The following is a 15,313-nucleotide window of genomic DNA, read 5'->3' on the forward strand; positions in this document are numbered from 1 at the left end:
CTGGTGGTTTTACACACACACACACAGACACAGACACACACACACAGTGCTGACATTAGTATCAATGTGTATTAGTGATGAATAGATATTGAAATGTTTCATTTATGAATCTACACCTTTAGATTCATAAATTAATAACTTTTTAAAGCATACGCACAAAAAACTTAGTTAAATAAAAAGAAATCTGTCATCGAATCTATTTATAACTATTAAAAAAAGCAGGATTTTTAAAGTAGGATGTGTTATCTGCTCATCAAGGCTGAAAAAGTCATTAAAAAGTGTAAAAATCTATTTAAAATAATACTTTTTAAACATATTTCAAGGTGTATTTTTATTTCTGTAATGCAAACCTGCATTTTAATGTAACATTTTAAAGCATATATACAAAAACACTAATCAAAATGACGTGCTTCAAATAAAATCAGTCATCAAATCCATTTATAAGCATTAAAAAGTAAGATTTTTAAAAGAAACTCCTCATAAATGCTGCATTTATTCAATCAAAAATACTTTAACAAATAATTTTATATTGATACAATTTATATCTGTTTTCAATTTAAATATATTTCAAGATGTATTTTATTTCTGTGATGCAAAGTTAGATTTCAAAATAAATGTACACAACGCAAAATGACGCGCTTCAAATGAAATCTGTCATCAACTCCATTCATAAGCATTACAAAGTAAGATTTAAAAATAAAACTGCTCATAAATGCGACATTTATTCAATCAATTATACTTTTAAAAAAATCATTATATTTTTACAATTTAATATAGCTGGTTTCATCTAAATATAATGCGAAATGTATTTTATTTCTGTGAAGAAAAGCTGAATTTTTATCATCATTACTCGAGTCTTCAGTGTCACACGATCCTTTAGAGACCCATCAAATATGCACATTTGCTGATTAAAGGGATTGTTCACCCAAAAGTGAACAATACCTCATCATTTACTCTCCATCGTGTGGTTTTAAACCTTTATGAGTTTCTTTCATCTGTTGAACACAAAAGAAGATATTTTGAAGAATGTTGGTTGGTTCCAAAAAATTACTATGGAAGTCAATGAGTGCCGTTCCAACCCACATAGCAAAATATCTCTGGCCCAGCTCTGGCCCACACAATCAGCTTTTGCTTGGCCCACATGCCGCAGTGAATTACGGCACATGACTGGACCATATCTGGCTTCCAGACAAGGGCCAGACACGGACCATATCTGGGCCAAGTCTCAGCCGAGTTAGTAACCCATAACTGAGCCTAAAATGGGCCAGATATGTTGGTGTGCCACGACTGCAATGAAAATGATAAAGCCATAAATCATTGCACTTTAGGCTTGCTATGGGTGAGCTTTTTTCTCAAAGCGACCTGATTGGTAGAATTTTTTTCTTTATTTTAAAATAACAAAAATGTATTTTAAATGTGGGTCAGGACAGGCCAAACTTACATGGCCCACATATCAAGTAATAACTGCTGGGCCAAATACTACATTTTACTTTTGGCCCGAGTATTGTTTGCCACCTTAAAGACGGTGCCACCTCTGCCAAACCAGGGCCAAGTTTGGCCCACATGCTGTATGCCAGTGCCGGATAAATGCCTGCTGTGCCAGATTTATGCCAAATCTGGGCCAGAATTCTTTACTACCTGGGAAGTTACTATGGAAGCCGCCGACATTTTTCAAAATATCTTCTTTGGTGTTCAACATAAGCTTTGAACAAGTGAATGGTGTGCAAATTTAATTTCTGTTTGAACTATAACATCAAGAAACATTTTTAATATTAACAATGTTCTTGTGAAAGCCATCATACATTTCTCAGGAATCTTTGATTAAGGAAATTCAATTTATTTGAATCTTTTGTAACATGCTTTTATTGTCACTTTTGAGTCCTTCATCAATTGAAAACTCATCTCTCTGTCTCAGAAAGTAGTTCTCATAAGGTCAAAAGTAACTGGTATTGCTATACTTGTGGGGACATTTGGTCTCGAAGGTACACTTAACAAAATTGTTTAAACTACTTATTTAAACTAAGCTGAAACTACACAATGAGTTTTGAGTTGAGTCTTGAGTTTTTTGAAAATAATTGCTTTATTTTAATCCACTTATATTTGTAAAAACTAGTCAACTTAATTCCTTCACGTTGTCTCAACACAAATCAACTGTGTGGACAAAAATCTCAAATTTTTGTGTGTAACGTTTGCTTATTTTTGACCTGCTATTAGCAAAACTGGCAAATTTGTGTTTCATAGACACACACACACACACACACACACACGCACACACACACACACACACACCAAAAAGTCCTCATAAGGACAAAATTAACTGGTATTGCTATACTTGTAGGGACATTTGGTATCAAATGTATACACTTTTTTAAAAAATTGTTCAAACTACTTATTTAAAATGAGCTGAAACAACACAATTCTTGATTTTTTTGAGGGGGGAACTTCATTGTTTTATGTTTAATCCACTTTAATTTGTAAAATCAAACAGGTCCACATAATTCCTTCATGTTATCCCAACACAAATTGATTGTGTGGACAAAAACCTCTAATTTCTTAAACACTTGTGTGTGTAAATTTTGATTATTTTTTACCTACCATTAGTAAAACTGGCAAATGTGTGTTGCATAGACACACACACCAAAAAAGTCCCCATAAGGTCAAAATTAACTGGTATTGCTATACTTGTGGGGACATTTCGTCTCAAAGGAACACTTAACAAAATTGTTTAAACTACTGATATAAAATGAGCTGAAACAACACAATTCTGGATATTTTTGGGAAAACAACTTAGGTGTTTTATGTTCAATCTATTTAAATTTGTAAAAACTAACTAGTCAACCTAATTCCTTCACGTTGTCCCAACACAAATCAGCTGCGTGGAAAAAACTCAAGTTTCTTGAACACTGGTGTGTGTAACGTTTGATTAATTTTGACCTGCTATTAGCAAAACTGGCAAATCTGTGTTTCATAGACACACACACTGATTTTAATCTCACCCAAATTGAACATGTCTCTTTTTCTCACACAACCCCAGGAAAAAATTACAGAGCAAATTATTTTCTTACTACAGGCTCCTCAGTGGAAACTAATCTCATCCAGATAGGAATGCCTGTGATTGCGGTATGTTATTGTTTTCACAGCTCTACTCTTCATTTTTTTTTACCTTCGCTGAATACTATAACTAAAGCTCATTTTCTTGTTTAACTGCCTGGAGAGACATTTTTTGGGCCAGGTTTTTTTATTTTTTGGGGGGGTCGGAGGTACTTCTAGTGCTGCTGGCAATTCATCTAATGAAAACACACAGTTTTTTTTACAGCGAGTTAAATTTGAGAGCGGACAGGGAAGCAGCAGCAGCAGCGTCAGGTGTGATCATTATTATCTTAATGCGTTTCTTCAGCTAATTACACATAATGTTATAATTACAAAATTAATTAATTGGACTTCATTTTGAGGCTTTTGATTCTCAAAGTACGTGATCTTCTGTCACGCCTGTGTTTAGATGACAAACAATTAAAAAACACCACAAATATTTCACATCTGAACATCAAACGGCATATTAAACGAATGTTATAAGCGTTATATTTAGAAAGCTAATCATGTTTAAACAAACAAAAAAACAACAACAACAACATTAATGTGTTTAGAAGAAATATGTGATGTTATCCGAGTCCAATATCAGCCTAAAATACAGCAGTAAAAAGTAAATAAAAAAGTTGATTTAAGTTCTTTTGAACTCTTGTGTTTTAAGTTCATCAAAGGATATTGAAAAACATGTCTCGCTTTCTAGGAATAAATAACTGGAAGAAAACATTTTATTAATACAGCATAAATTTTAGCATTCAAACACGTGTGCTTAGATTTGTCAAAATTAAGTTTAGTAATATGATTTGATTATTAATTTTATGATTTTCAATATTATTTTAAATAAATATTTAACTACTTATTAGTGCTGGGCAAAAATTAATCGCGATTAATCACATCCAAAATAAAAGCTTGTTTTGTTATATGTGTGTGTACTGTGTATATTAATTATGTATATATAAATAAACACATACATGCATATATTTAAGAAAATGTTTATTTATATTTAGTTTTTATATATATATATATGTATGTATATATATATATATATATATATATATATATATATATATATATATATATATATATATATATATATATATATATATATATATATATCTACATAACAAAATTGTTAAGTAGTTTTGTTTCTGAGCATATACAGTGCTCAGCATATCTAAGTACACCCCTCACATATCTTTTAAATTAATATTTTTAATAGGAAGCTATACAATATTATACTTGTTCATATACATTAGATTAGTCAGTACTGAAGCCAAATATGGAGCTAATTTAACAAAATAACTTACAATAACGGTCCAAAAACTAGTACAGTCAAATTTATGTTATAGAAAAATATTAAATAAAATTTTTTTAAAAAGGGGAGAAATCTAGAGAATAAAAAATTTTGTAGGTTGTAATTTATTGCCATATTTTGCTTAAATTTAATTGTATTACCTTTCAATTTCTAAATTTTTTTTGGTGATTAAAATATTATTTTAATAAATATATCTGTTTAATAAATCGATTTTGTTTAAATGTACTAAAATACATTGCGCATATTCACAGAGAAATGGATCAAAATATTCATTTTCAAAATGGGGTGTACTCAATTATGCTGAGCACTGTATGTGTGCCACATATACATAATAAATATATATAATACACACACATATATCAAAACAAACTTTGATTTTGGCAATACTATTTATATTACTATGTGACGCGACATTTAAAATGACAAAAGAAAAAATAATTGTTGTTCTTTTGATCTTTCCATTAATGAAAGAACCATAAAAAATAATGGACCACAATTTCCAACCGAAATATTAAGCAGCAAAACTATGTCGGCGAGTCAAAATCAGGGCTAAAACCATGCAGTCTGAACTCGACATGAATGAGCTGAAACAACACAATTCTTGCGTTTTTTTTGGGACAACTTAACTGTTTTAAGTACAATCCACCTACATTTGCAAAAACTAATTTGCAAAAGCAAACTTAATTGCTTCATGTTGTCCCAACACAAATTAAATACACTAACAACAAATAATAGGTTTCCCAGTGATGGGTTGCAGCTGGAAGGGCATCTGCTGCAAAAAACATATGCTGGATAAGTTGGCGGTTCATTCCGCTGTGGCGACCCCAGATTAATAAAGGGACTAAGTTGAAAAGAAATGAATGAATGATCAAATAAAAGGTTGAAATAAGTTAAAGTAACATAACACAATTTGTTGTCGTGACTTTTTCTCCTATACCTATTAACCATGTATATTTCTACACTAAAAAACTTGATCAAACTGATTAAAAATATTAAGTTAAACTTTGAATAAATTTAGTTGAAACCTGATTAACTTAGTAAAATAAGTTACAAAGCGACATAAAAAACATATAAAATAGTTGTTGCCTCGACTCTTTGTCATTACATTTTTCAGTGTATTAGTGCTATCGTGGTAGTTTCCCAGCTAGACAAAAAGAGGCTGTACAATACATGTTGTGTGCATCTGAATGTGGTTAATTTGAGTCATTAGTACCACACACACACACACACACACACACACATAGAGAGAGAGAGAGCCCTTCACCTGTGACCCGGTGACCACACTCTTCCATTCGGCCTTTCACCTGCCCAATAAACCCTGCTATTCTCCCCTCTCTCTCTTTCTCTCTCTCTCTTTGTCTCTCTACCCATAACTAATTGCTCATGTCATTAGAGTGCCTTTGTACTGGACACATCCCTGCCCGCAGGCGCCACTATTATGGCTTTGCGCTGCCTTTGTGTGGGTGGGTGTGTGAAAGAAAGGGATGAACAGCAGATGCAGTGTGTTTGAGTGGACGAATGCTGAGTAAGTCATCGAGAGTGTGTGTGTGCGTGCGTGTGTGTGAACTCCAGGGGTTCACGCCCACAGAAAGCACAGCTGCAGTGTTTAACAGACGAGTTCAGCCTCAAACATTCACTCACTCAGACACACACATTTCTACAGCTATCTTTATGGGGACTTCGCATTGACGTACTGATGTTTATACTGTACAGACTCTATATTTGATCCCTCTTCCCCAACCTAACCCTCACAGGAAACAATATGAAGTTTTTTATTCTCAAAATACTTCATTCTATGTGATTTATGAGCTGTTTTCCTTATGGAGGCCAAAAAAAGTCCATAAAAGGCCAAAATTAACTGGTTTTGCTATACTTGTGGGGACATTTGGTATTGCAGGTACACTCAAAAAATGATGTTTGGTGTTTGTTCAAACTATTTACTTAAAATGAGCTGAAATAACATTGAAACAATGTTTTACCTTCTCAAAATACTTCATTCTATGTGATTTATGAGCCGTTTTCCTTATGGAGACCAAAAAAAGTCCACATAATGCCAAAATTAACTGGTATTGCTATACTTGTGGGGACATTTGGTATTGCTGGTACACTCAAAAAATTATGTTTGGTGTTTGTTCAAACTACTTACTTAAAATGAGCTGAAACCACACACTGAAACGTTTTACCTTCTCAAAATACTTCATTTTATGTGATTTATGAGCCGTTTTTCTTATGGAGACCAAAAAAAGTCCAAAATTAACCGGTATTGCTATACTTGTGGGGACATTTGCTATTGAAGGTACACTCAAAAAATGATGTTTGGTAAGCTGAAATAACACACTGAAACAACTTCTTACATTATCAAAATACTTCATTCGATGTGATTTATGAGCTGTTTCTCTCACGGAGACCAAAAAAGTCCCTATAATGTCAAAATTAACTGGTATTGCTATACTTGTGGGGACATTTGGTATTGAAGGTACACTCATTGGTGTTCGTTCAAACTACTTAGAATGAGCTGAAATAATACACTGAAACAACGTTTTATATTGTCAAAATACTTCCTTCTATGTGATTTATGAGCCGTTTTTCTCATGGAGACCAAAAAATTCCATATAATGCCAAAATTAACTGGTATTGCTATACTTGTGGGGACATTTGGTATTAAAAGTACAATCAAAAAATAATGTTTGGTGTTTGTTCAAACTACTTACTTAAAATGAGCTGAAACAACACACTAAAACAACGTTTTACATTGTCAAAATGCTTTATTTTATGTGATTTATGAGCTGTTTTCTTTTTGGATACCGAAAAAAGTCAATTTAAGCTCAAAATTAACTGGTATTGCTATACTTGTGGGGACATTTGCTATTGAAGGTACACTCAAAAAATGATGTTTGGTAAGCTGAAATAACACACTGAAACAACTTCTTACATTATCAAAATACTTCATTTGATGTGATTTATTAGCTGTTTCTCTCACGAAGACCAAAAAAGTCCCTATAATGTCAAAATTAACTGGTATTGCTATACTTGTGGGGACATTTGGTATTGAAGGTACACTCAAAAAATGATGTTTGGTGTTCGTTCAAACTACTTAGAATGAGCTGAAATAACACACTGAAACAACATTTTATATTGTCAAAATACTTCATTCTATGTGATTTATGAGCGGTTTTTCTCATGGAGACCAAAAAAAGTCCATATAATGCCAAAATTAACTGGTATTGCTATACTTGTGGGGACATTTGGTATTGAAGGTACACTCAAAAAATTATGTTTGGTGTTTGTTCAAACTATTTACTTAAAATGAGCTGAAACAACACAATTCTTGAGTATTTTGAGGGGGTAAATTAATTGTTTCAATCAACTTAAAATTGTAAAAACTATTAAGTTAACTTAATTCCTTTATGTTGTCCCATCACAAATCGATTGTGTGGAACCCAGTGTTTTACAGTGTACACTCATAAACTCACACAGACACACACACACACACCACACCACACCACACCCGTTTCAAGCCACTTCATTAAAAAAGCTGAAGTCATTTTTGGGAACTGGGAGGATTTGGACTGATCTCACTGCACGGAGAGACGGCGATTACTCGAATTAAAGTAGATCAGGCAAGTTCTTAAATGAATTTTCCTGGTTAAATCCTCTTCCCGCTCATCTTACGCTAAACCTACACGCATGTAACATATGCTGTCGATTACCACAGAAAATCAGAGCTGAACCTTGTAAAACTGAATGGAAATGGTGCTTGCAGACATGCAGACTGTGTGATCATTCTGAGCATTTAAAGGGGTAGTTCAACCAAAAATGAAAATGACCTCATTATTTATTCTCTCTCATGTGGTTTTAAAGCTTTGAGTTTCTTTCTTCTGTTGAACACATAAGAGGATGTTTTGAAGAATGCTCTTTGATTGCACCCATTTACATCCATGGTCATTTTTTACTATGGAAATCAATCAGTTCTAGAAATAGGTTTTCTCATTGTTTTTAATGTGAAATAACTGAAAATAAATTAATAAGACTGAGAAAAATGCTAATTTTAGAAGAAATTTTCAGATGGCATTTAGAAGCATTTGCATATAGAGTTATATTATTATGCGTTGACAAACTTTTAGGTGAATTAACTTCTGAAAATGTTTACATTACAATAGACCCTTTCAGTGTCCTGTTCTTAGTAAACACTAATGGTTATGATATTTGCAATAAGGCTTTAGATCTAGAAGAATGAAAATAATATCAGTAATATATATTTATTCTGGTGCTTTAAAACTGCTCAGTATCTTTCCATTGTACTTTTGAATGTTTTTCTCTTCCACAAACTGATAATCAACATTTCAGCTTTGCATTAATTTCAAACAACAAAACTAATAATGAGTGTCAATTTTTAATTGAATAAATATTTTTTCCAATTGATTTGTGGTTTATAGGACAATATTCGGCCGAGAAAATCTATCTGACAATCTGAGGGTAAAAATTAAATACAAAAACTGAGAAAATCCCCTTTAAAATAGTCTAAATCAAGATCTTAAAAATACATATTACTGATAAAACACTGACTTTTGAGGTCAACTTTACAATAAGGTTCATAAGTTAATGTTAATTATTGCATTTACTAACGTTAACTAACATGAACAAATACTGTAGTAAATGTATTGTTCATTGTTTGTTCATGTTAGTAAATGCATTAATTAACATTAACTTATGAACCTTATTGTTTGTTCATGTTAACTCACGGTGCATTAACTAATGTTAACAAGCATGGACTTGGATGTTAATAATGCATTAGTAAAGGTTGAATTATGATTAATAAATGCTGTACAAGTGTTGTTCATGATTAGTTCATGTTAGTAAACGTATTAACTAATGAACCTTATTGTAAAGTGTTACTGCTTTTAATATATTTAGAGTAGAAAATACCTTCATGTAACATGATCTTCACCTAATACTCCAGTGATTTCTGTCATAAAAGAAAAATCTATCCTTTTGACCCATACAATGTATTTTTAGCTATTTGCAAAAATATACCCGTGCAACTTAAGACTGGTTTTGTGCTCCAGGGTCACATACATTGAAAAAGAAAGTTTTTAAAATCCTAATAATACTTGGAATCTAATATTATTACTATTTAAGTTTCTTTGTGTGTATTACCATTAAAAATCCAGCCTTAGTTAGCCTTTAACATCATTTTAAAAACATTCTTCTGTGATTTTGTACATTCATTCATTCAGTCATTTTCTTTTTGGCTTAGTCCCTTTATTAATCTGGGGTCATCACGGCGGAATTAACCGCCAACTATTCCGGCATATGTTTTACACAGCGGATGTCCTTCCAGCTGCAACCCAGTACTGGGACACATCCAAACACACTCATTCACACACATACACTATGGCCAATTTAGTTTAGTTTAGTTTAGTTTAGTTTAGTTTAGTTTAGTTAAGTTAAGTTAAGTTAAGTTAAGTTAAGTTAAGTTAAGTTAAGTTAAGTTCAGTTTAGTTCAGTTTACTTCAGTTCAGTTCAGTTCAGTTTAGTTCAGTTCAGTTTAGTTTAGTTAGGAAAGCAGAGCACCTGGAGGAAACCCACGCCAACACGGGGAGAACATGCAAACTCCACATAAAAATGCCAACTGACCCAGCCTAGACTCGAACCAGCGACCTTGCTGTGAGATGACAGTGCTAACCACTGAGCCACCATTTCCTGCTTCGTCAAAACAGTTTGAAAGTTGAAACAACACAATTCTTACGTTTTTTTTGGGAAAACTTAATTGTTTTATGTTCAATCCACTTAAATTTATTTATTTATTTTTTAAATGATTAACTTAATCGATTTTTGTTGGGACAACATGAGGGAATTGTGTGAAACCCAGCATTTTTACAGTGTGGTTTGTACTAAATCTTGGACACAATCTCTTTATCTATCTCGTAGGAAATGAATCTGCCATCATTGAAAGCCACTTTAAGTGATCAAAGTCTGCCAAATTTGCCCTGTGATGAAATGAATCTTTCACAATTTCATCCCATCGCATGTACAGTGCGCATGAAGCTTAAGTCGCCTTGTCATGTGCAAGAAATGTAAATGTACCCAGGATGCAAAGGGCTGTAACGTAGCAGTGAATGAAAATGTGTCCAGCCGTAGGACACTGATGAAATACACGGTAATCCTCTAGTGATCACAGGCTTTCCGCTCTAGCTTTTCTCCGGTTTGAACACAAGACCTTCATCTCACCTCTCCGAGTTCTGTGCGCTGCGTTCGCTAACTGTTTTCTCTTCTTCTCAAGTGTCACAGTCTTTGTCTAATTCAGTCCCATCTGTCCTTTACTGTCTCTCTCTTTCTCCACCAGAGACTCTTATCTGTGCTGAAGCTGCAGCTGTTGGCACTATAAGCCTCCTCCATATATTTATTCATTTGTTTTTTACTTTTAATTTAGAGTTTTTGCATAGTGGTGAATAAACCGGTAGGGTAAAGCTGCAAATTTTATGTTTTATATGTTTAATATACAGTTAAAGTCAGAATTATTCACTCTCCTGTGATTTTTTTTTTCTTTTTCCAAATATTTTCCAAATGATGTTTAACAGAGCAAGGAATTTTTCACAGTATTTCCTATAATATTTTTTCTTCTGGAGAAAGTCTTATTTGTTTTATGTCGGCTAGAATAAAAGCAGTTTTGAATTTATTTTAGACCATTTTAAGGTCAATATTATTAGCCCCCTTAAGCAATTTATTTTTCAATAGTCTACAGAACAAACCATCGCTATACAATAACTTGCCTAATTACCCTAACCTGCCAAATTAACCTAGTTCAGCCTTTAAATGTCACTTTAAGCTGTATAGAAGTGTCTTGAAAAGTGAAGTTTCATGAACTAATTTCGAGAGGAGCACGTGATATGATTGAGCACGTCTGGCCACTCATCTGTAATCAGTAATAATCAAATCAGAGTGATCCTAGTTTACTATAAATGGATCATTTTCTCCCTACTGTTTCTATCTTCGTTTGGAAGAATCCCCCCTTCCACCCCATCTCCTCCTTTTCCTCCCTTTTCTAAAGGGGGAGCTCTCGAGACCTACCTGATCTCGGATCTCCTGATATGCTTATCGACCGGGCGGGAGCCCTGGGCTCAAATATCTCCGAGCTCAGGGTTCTCTCCTGGGACAGCATGCCAGATCTGCTTTATACGCCAAGCATATCTAAGTGGGAACTCTTGAAATATCTAGTCAAATATTATTTACTGTCATCATGGCAAAGATAAAATAAATTATTAGAAATGAGTTATTAAAACTATTCTGTTTAGAAATGTGTTGGAAACAATCTTCTTTCTGTTAAACAAAAATTGGAGAAAAATAAACAGGAGAGCTAATAATTCTGACTTTAACTGTATATCTTGCTCGCCACATGTGAAACACTGGTGCACAGTATTGAACTCTACATTCAGGTAAAGATTTAAATGCAGGATATGTAGAATGCAGCAGTTTTTGCCGTTTTCGAGCATCTGTGTGAACGGGGATCATTATCATAATTTTGCAGTCTAGACAGGAGACCTTTCAAAAATGCAGAGGAAAACCTTTTCTGGTTTTAGCACATGGTTATTGTGAAAATGCATGCTAAATGTTTTGGGTCAGTATGACTCTTTTTTTAATAATTTGTACGTTTTATTTAGCATTATAGGATGCGTTAAAATGATAAATATTTCCCAAATGATGTTTAAGAGCAAGGAAATTTTCACAGTATGTCTGATAATATTTTTTCTTCTGGAGAAAGCTTTATTTGTTTTATTTCGGCTAGAATAAAAGCAGTTTTTAATTTTTTAAAAGCCATTTTGAGGTCAAAATTATTAGCCCCCTTAAGCAAATTTGTTTTCAATAGTCTACAGAACAAACCATCATCATACAATAACTTGCCTAATTACCCTAACCTGCCTAGTTAACCTAATTAACCTAGTTCAGCCTTTAAATGTCACTTTAAGCTGTATAGAAGTGTCTAGAAAAATATCTAGTCAAATATTATTTACTGTCATCATGACAAAGATAAAATAAATCAGTTATTAGAGATGAGTTATTAAAACTATTATGTTTACAAATGTGTTGAGAAAAAAGTCTCTCTGTTAAACAGAAATTGGGGAAAAAATAAACAGGGGGGCTAATAATTCATGTAATTCATGCTAACTGTATGTCAGAAGTGATTATTTCTATTAGTTACATGCAGAGTTGGGTGTAACGTGTTGCTGTATTCTAATTACATTTTTGAGGAACGCAGTAATGACGAATTACATTTTAAATTTGTGTAATTTGATTACAGTTACTAAAGTCAGTGTAATTACGCTACTTACGTTTCAAATATAGTTTTATAGAAGAAAAAGAGCTTCTTTTAAATCACATTTTCCGCTGGAACGTCATTTAATAAGCATGCGCTTTTAAATTGCTGAAGAACGCTAGCTGAAATGGTTGCTGTCAGGAGTAGCTGCTTCTTCAACTGGAAATACCAGCCTGATCTCACGAGAAAACGCAAGTATTTTACGTTTTGTCAGTTTAGTGGATAATTCGTATGAATTCGTACGTGTTCAGTGGTACAAAAATGTACGATTTTAAAAAAGAGGCGTGGCACCTAACCCCACCCCTAAACCCAACCGTCATTGGGGGATGAGTAAATTGTACTAAATTGTACGAATTAGATCGTACGAATTCATACGAATTAGACACAAATGACTGTGAGATTGTGTTAAGACATTACTTTGACTTCATTGAGTGGAAAAACAAAAATTATTGCTGTGAAAAGCGCAGTCCAGTCTCTAAAGAACTTTCGACTGCTTTTACCTCGACCAGAAACTTGTTCAAGCACTTGAACAGAAAGCATTCTGCGACAATACTCATCACCAAGGAGGACGCCGGCACCCAAAAACACAGCGGTCCAACTCAGCCTAAACAGGCTAAATGAAATGTTTGTGCAGGATCAGGAGTGAAGGTATCTTCTGAATGTGAAGACAAGCATAGCTGCTTATGGGATCGCTCACATATGTGCGCGTAAGTTTATTATTTCCGATGAAGGCGCATTTTCCAGGCGCATCAGTTGAAAACCGTGAGTCATGCGACAAGAACTGACCGACCAGCTTTGCATGGAATATACGCATTTTAGCAGACCGATAACTTCAAACAAACACAGAACACACAAACACTGCAGTGCTGTTTCATACTATGGATGTCAGGGGTTACAGGTATCCAGTTTTGGTCTCAATGTCTTTTGTGTAAAAAAAAAAAAGACAAACAGGTTTGAAAGTAAATGATGAGAGAATTGTAAGTTTTAGGCAAACTCTTTAAGTCTTTAAGTCTGTGATCAACCCATTATAATGTCTTTTCAGTAAATATTGAATTACTGAAAGAGCTGCAGTTTATTTTGTATTTTTTATATGTTTAAAAATTTAACTTCAAAGTAAAGTAATTAGTAATCTGATTACTTTTTACATGAAGTAATTAGTAATGTAATCAGATAACAATTTTCCAGTAGTAGTCAGTCATTTTTAATCTATTACTTTTTTAATGTAACTTACCCAAACACTGATTACGTGCATTGCTAAGGGTTTATTTAGTAGTTTGCTCGGTATTTTGAACCCTCAGAGTCCACAAAACCTCAGCTTGATTGTATTTGGCTATATTTTCCTCTTTCTTAAATTAGCTTGGTCTTCATTCTGTGTTTGCGCTCGCTCACCTCTACACTCCAGCTCTCCATGGCTGGCCTCGAAGCCCGGCAGGCAAGTGCAGGTGGTGGTGGGCTGGTCCACCCACTGTCCATCTTCTCCGCAGAACATCTTGGGCGGTCTGGGACTGGGGCCAGGCTGCGCCGCGTTGGCCACACACTGGCCCACTGCCTCCTGGACCAGCGAGCGGGGAACGGTCTCCGGGAAGACGGATAGTGAACGTGTGAGCGCCGGACACTTCTTGAAGAAAACACGCACGGAAAGCAAAGCCATGCACGCGCCCTGAGCCTGAAACGCCAGGTAGAATCCCCGCTTGCTCAATGGGCCCAAACGCAGCGTCTTCACGTTGACTTTCTTCTCTCCACCTTTGCGCAGTAGGAAGTCTGCAGCCACGGTGTCCACCTAGAGAAAAAAAAAGTCTGTTATCTCTTGTTCATCCTAAAAGTATGCAAAAGAAAAGAGTTTACACTTATAGATATTTGACTTAAAGGGCGCCTAAACAATAGACTGCTTCAGCATGGATATCTCAATGTGACCACTCAACATAGTCACATCGCAGGATATTATAAGTATTATAATTGATCTGATTTTAAAAGCATTCAGGCAATGTAGTAATGTTAATAACGATTAATTTTATTTAATTATTTTTTATTAACAATAAATTACTGTACTTGAACACTGTTAGATTCTGAAAACGATGAAATACAATTGTCTATTTCAATTGTAACTGGTTCCTTATTGCATTTATCTATGCTTTTAATTTTTGTTTATTATATTAATGAGATCCACATGGCTACACAATCATCCCAATCCCAAGATTATCAATTATTTCCAAATAGAGATATTTAAGTCATCTGGTGAAATTGTATTCATATCGCAATATCTATTATGGACTAACAAAATATCGCAATGTTGCAAAATTTGTCCTATATCGCGCTGCCCTAGTACAAACTAGTAGGAAAAGTGGGCAACTTAAAGGGCACCTATGATGCAAAATCAAAAAACAGAACTGTGTGTAGTTATTAGTGTTGCACGATTTGGAGAAACCAATCTAGTATCGATTTATCTGATCAAAACTGCGATTTAAAATGTGATTTACTTCCATTTCATAAAAGAGCTGCAGGTTTGATGTGGTGGTTTGAACAGCACCAAAGAAAGACCAAAGAAAGACAGCACTGTGCTACTGTTTATTTAAAACTTCTTAAAAATTGTTGCCATTTTT

At 34.0% G+C, this 15,313-nt stretch overlaps 1 protein-coding gene across 2 annotated transcripts in view; it reads right to left on the reverse strand.

The window, feature by feature from the left end:
* The window catches only part of ephb4a (eph receptor B4a), a 103,046-nt gene that overhangs the window by 37,795 nt on the left and 49,938 nt on the right, over positions 1 to 15,313 (reverse strand). For both annotated transcript variants that reach the window (XM_056458810.1, XM_056458809.1), the window contains exon 4: positions 14,103 to 14,493. In XM_056458810.1, the coding sequence (XP_056314785.1) occupies positions 14,103 to 14,493 (391 nt within the window). The remainder of the gene's footprint in view (positions 1 to 14,102; positions 14,494 to 15,313) is intronic.

The sequence above is a fragment of the Danio aesculapii genome, chromosome 5 (assembly GCF_903798145.1).
Source record: "Danio aesculapii chromosome 5, fDanAes4.1, whole genome shotgun sequence".
NCBI classification, from domain to species: Eukaryota; Metazoa; Chordata; class Actinopteri; order Cypriniformes; family Danionidae; genus Danio; species Danio aesculapii.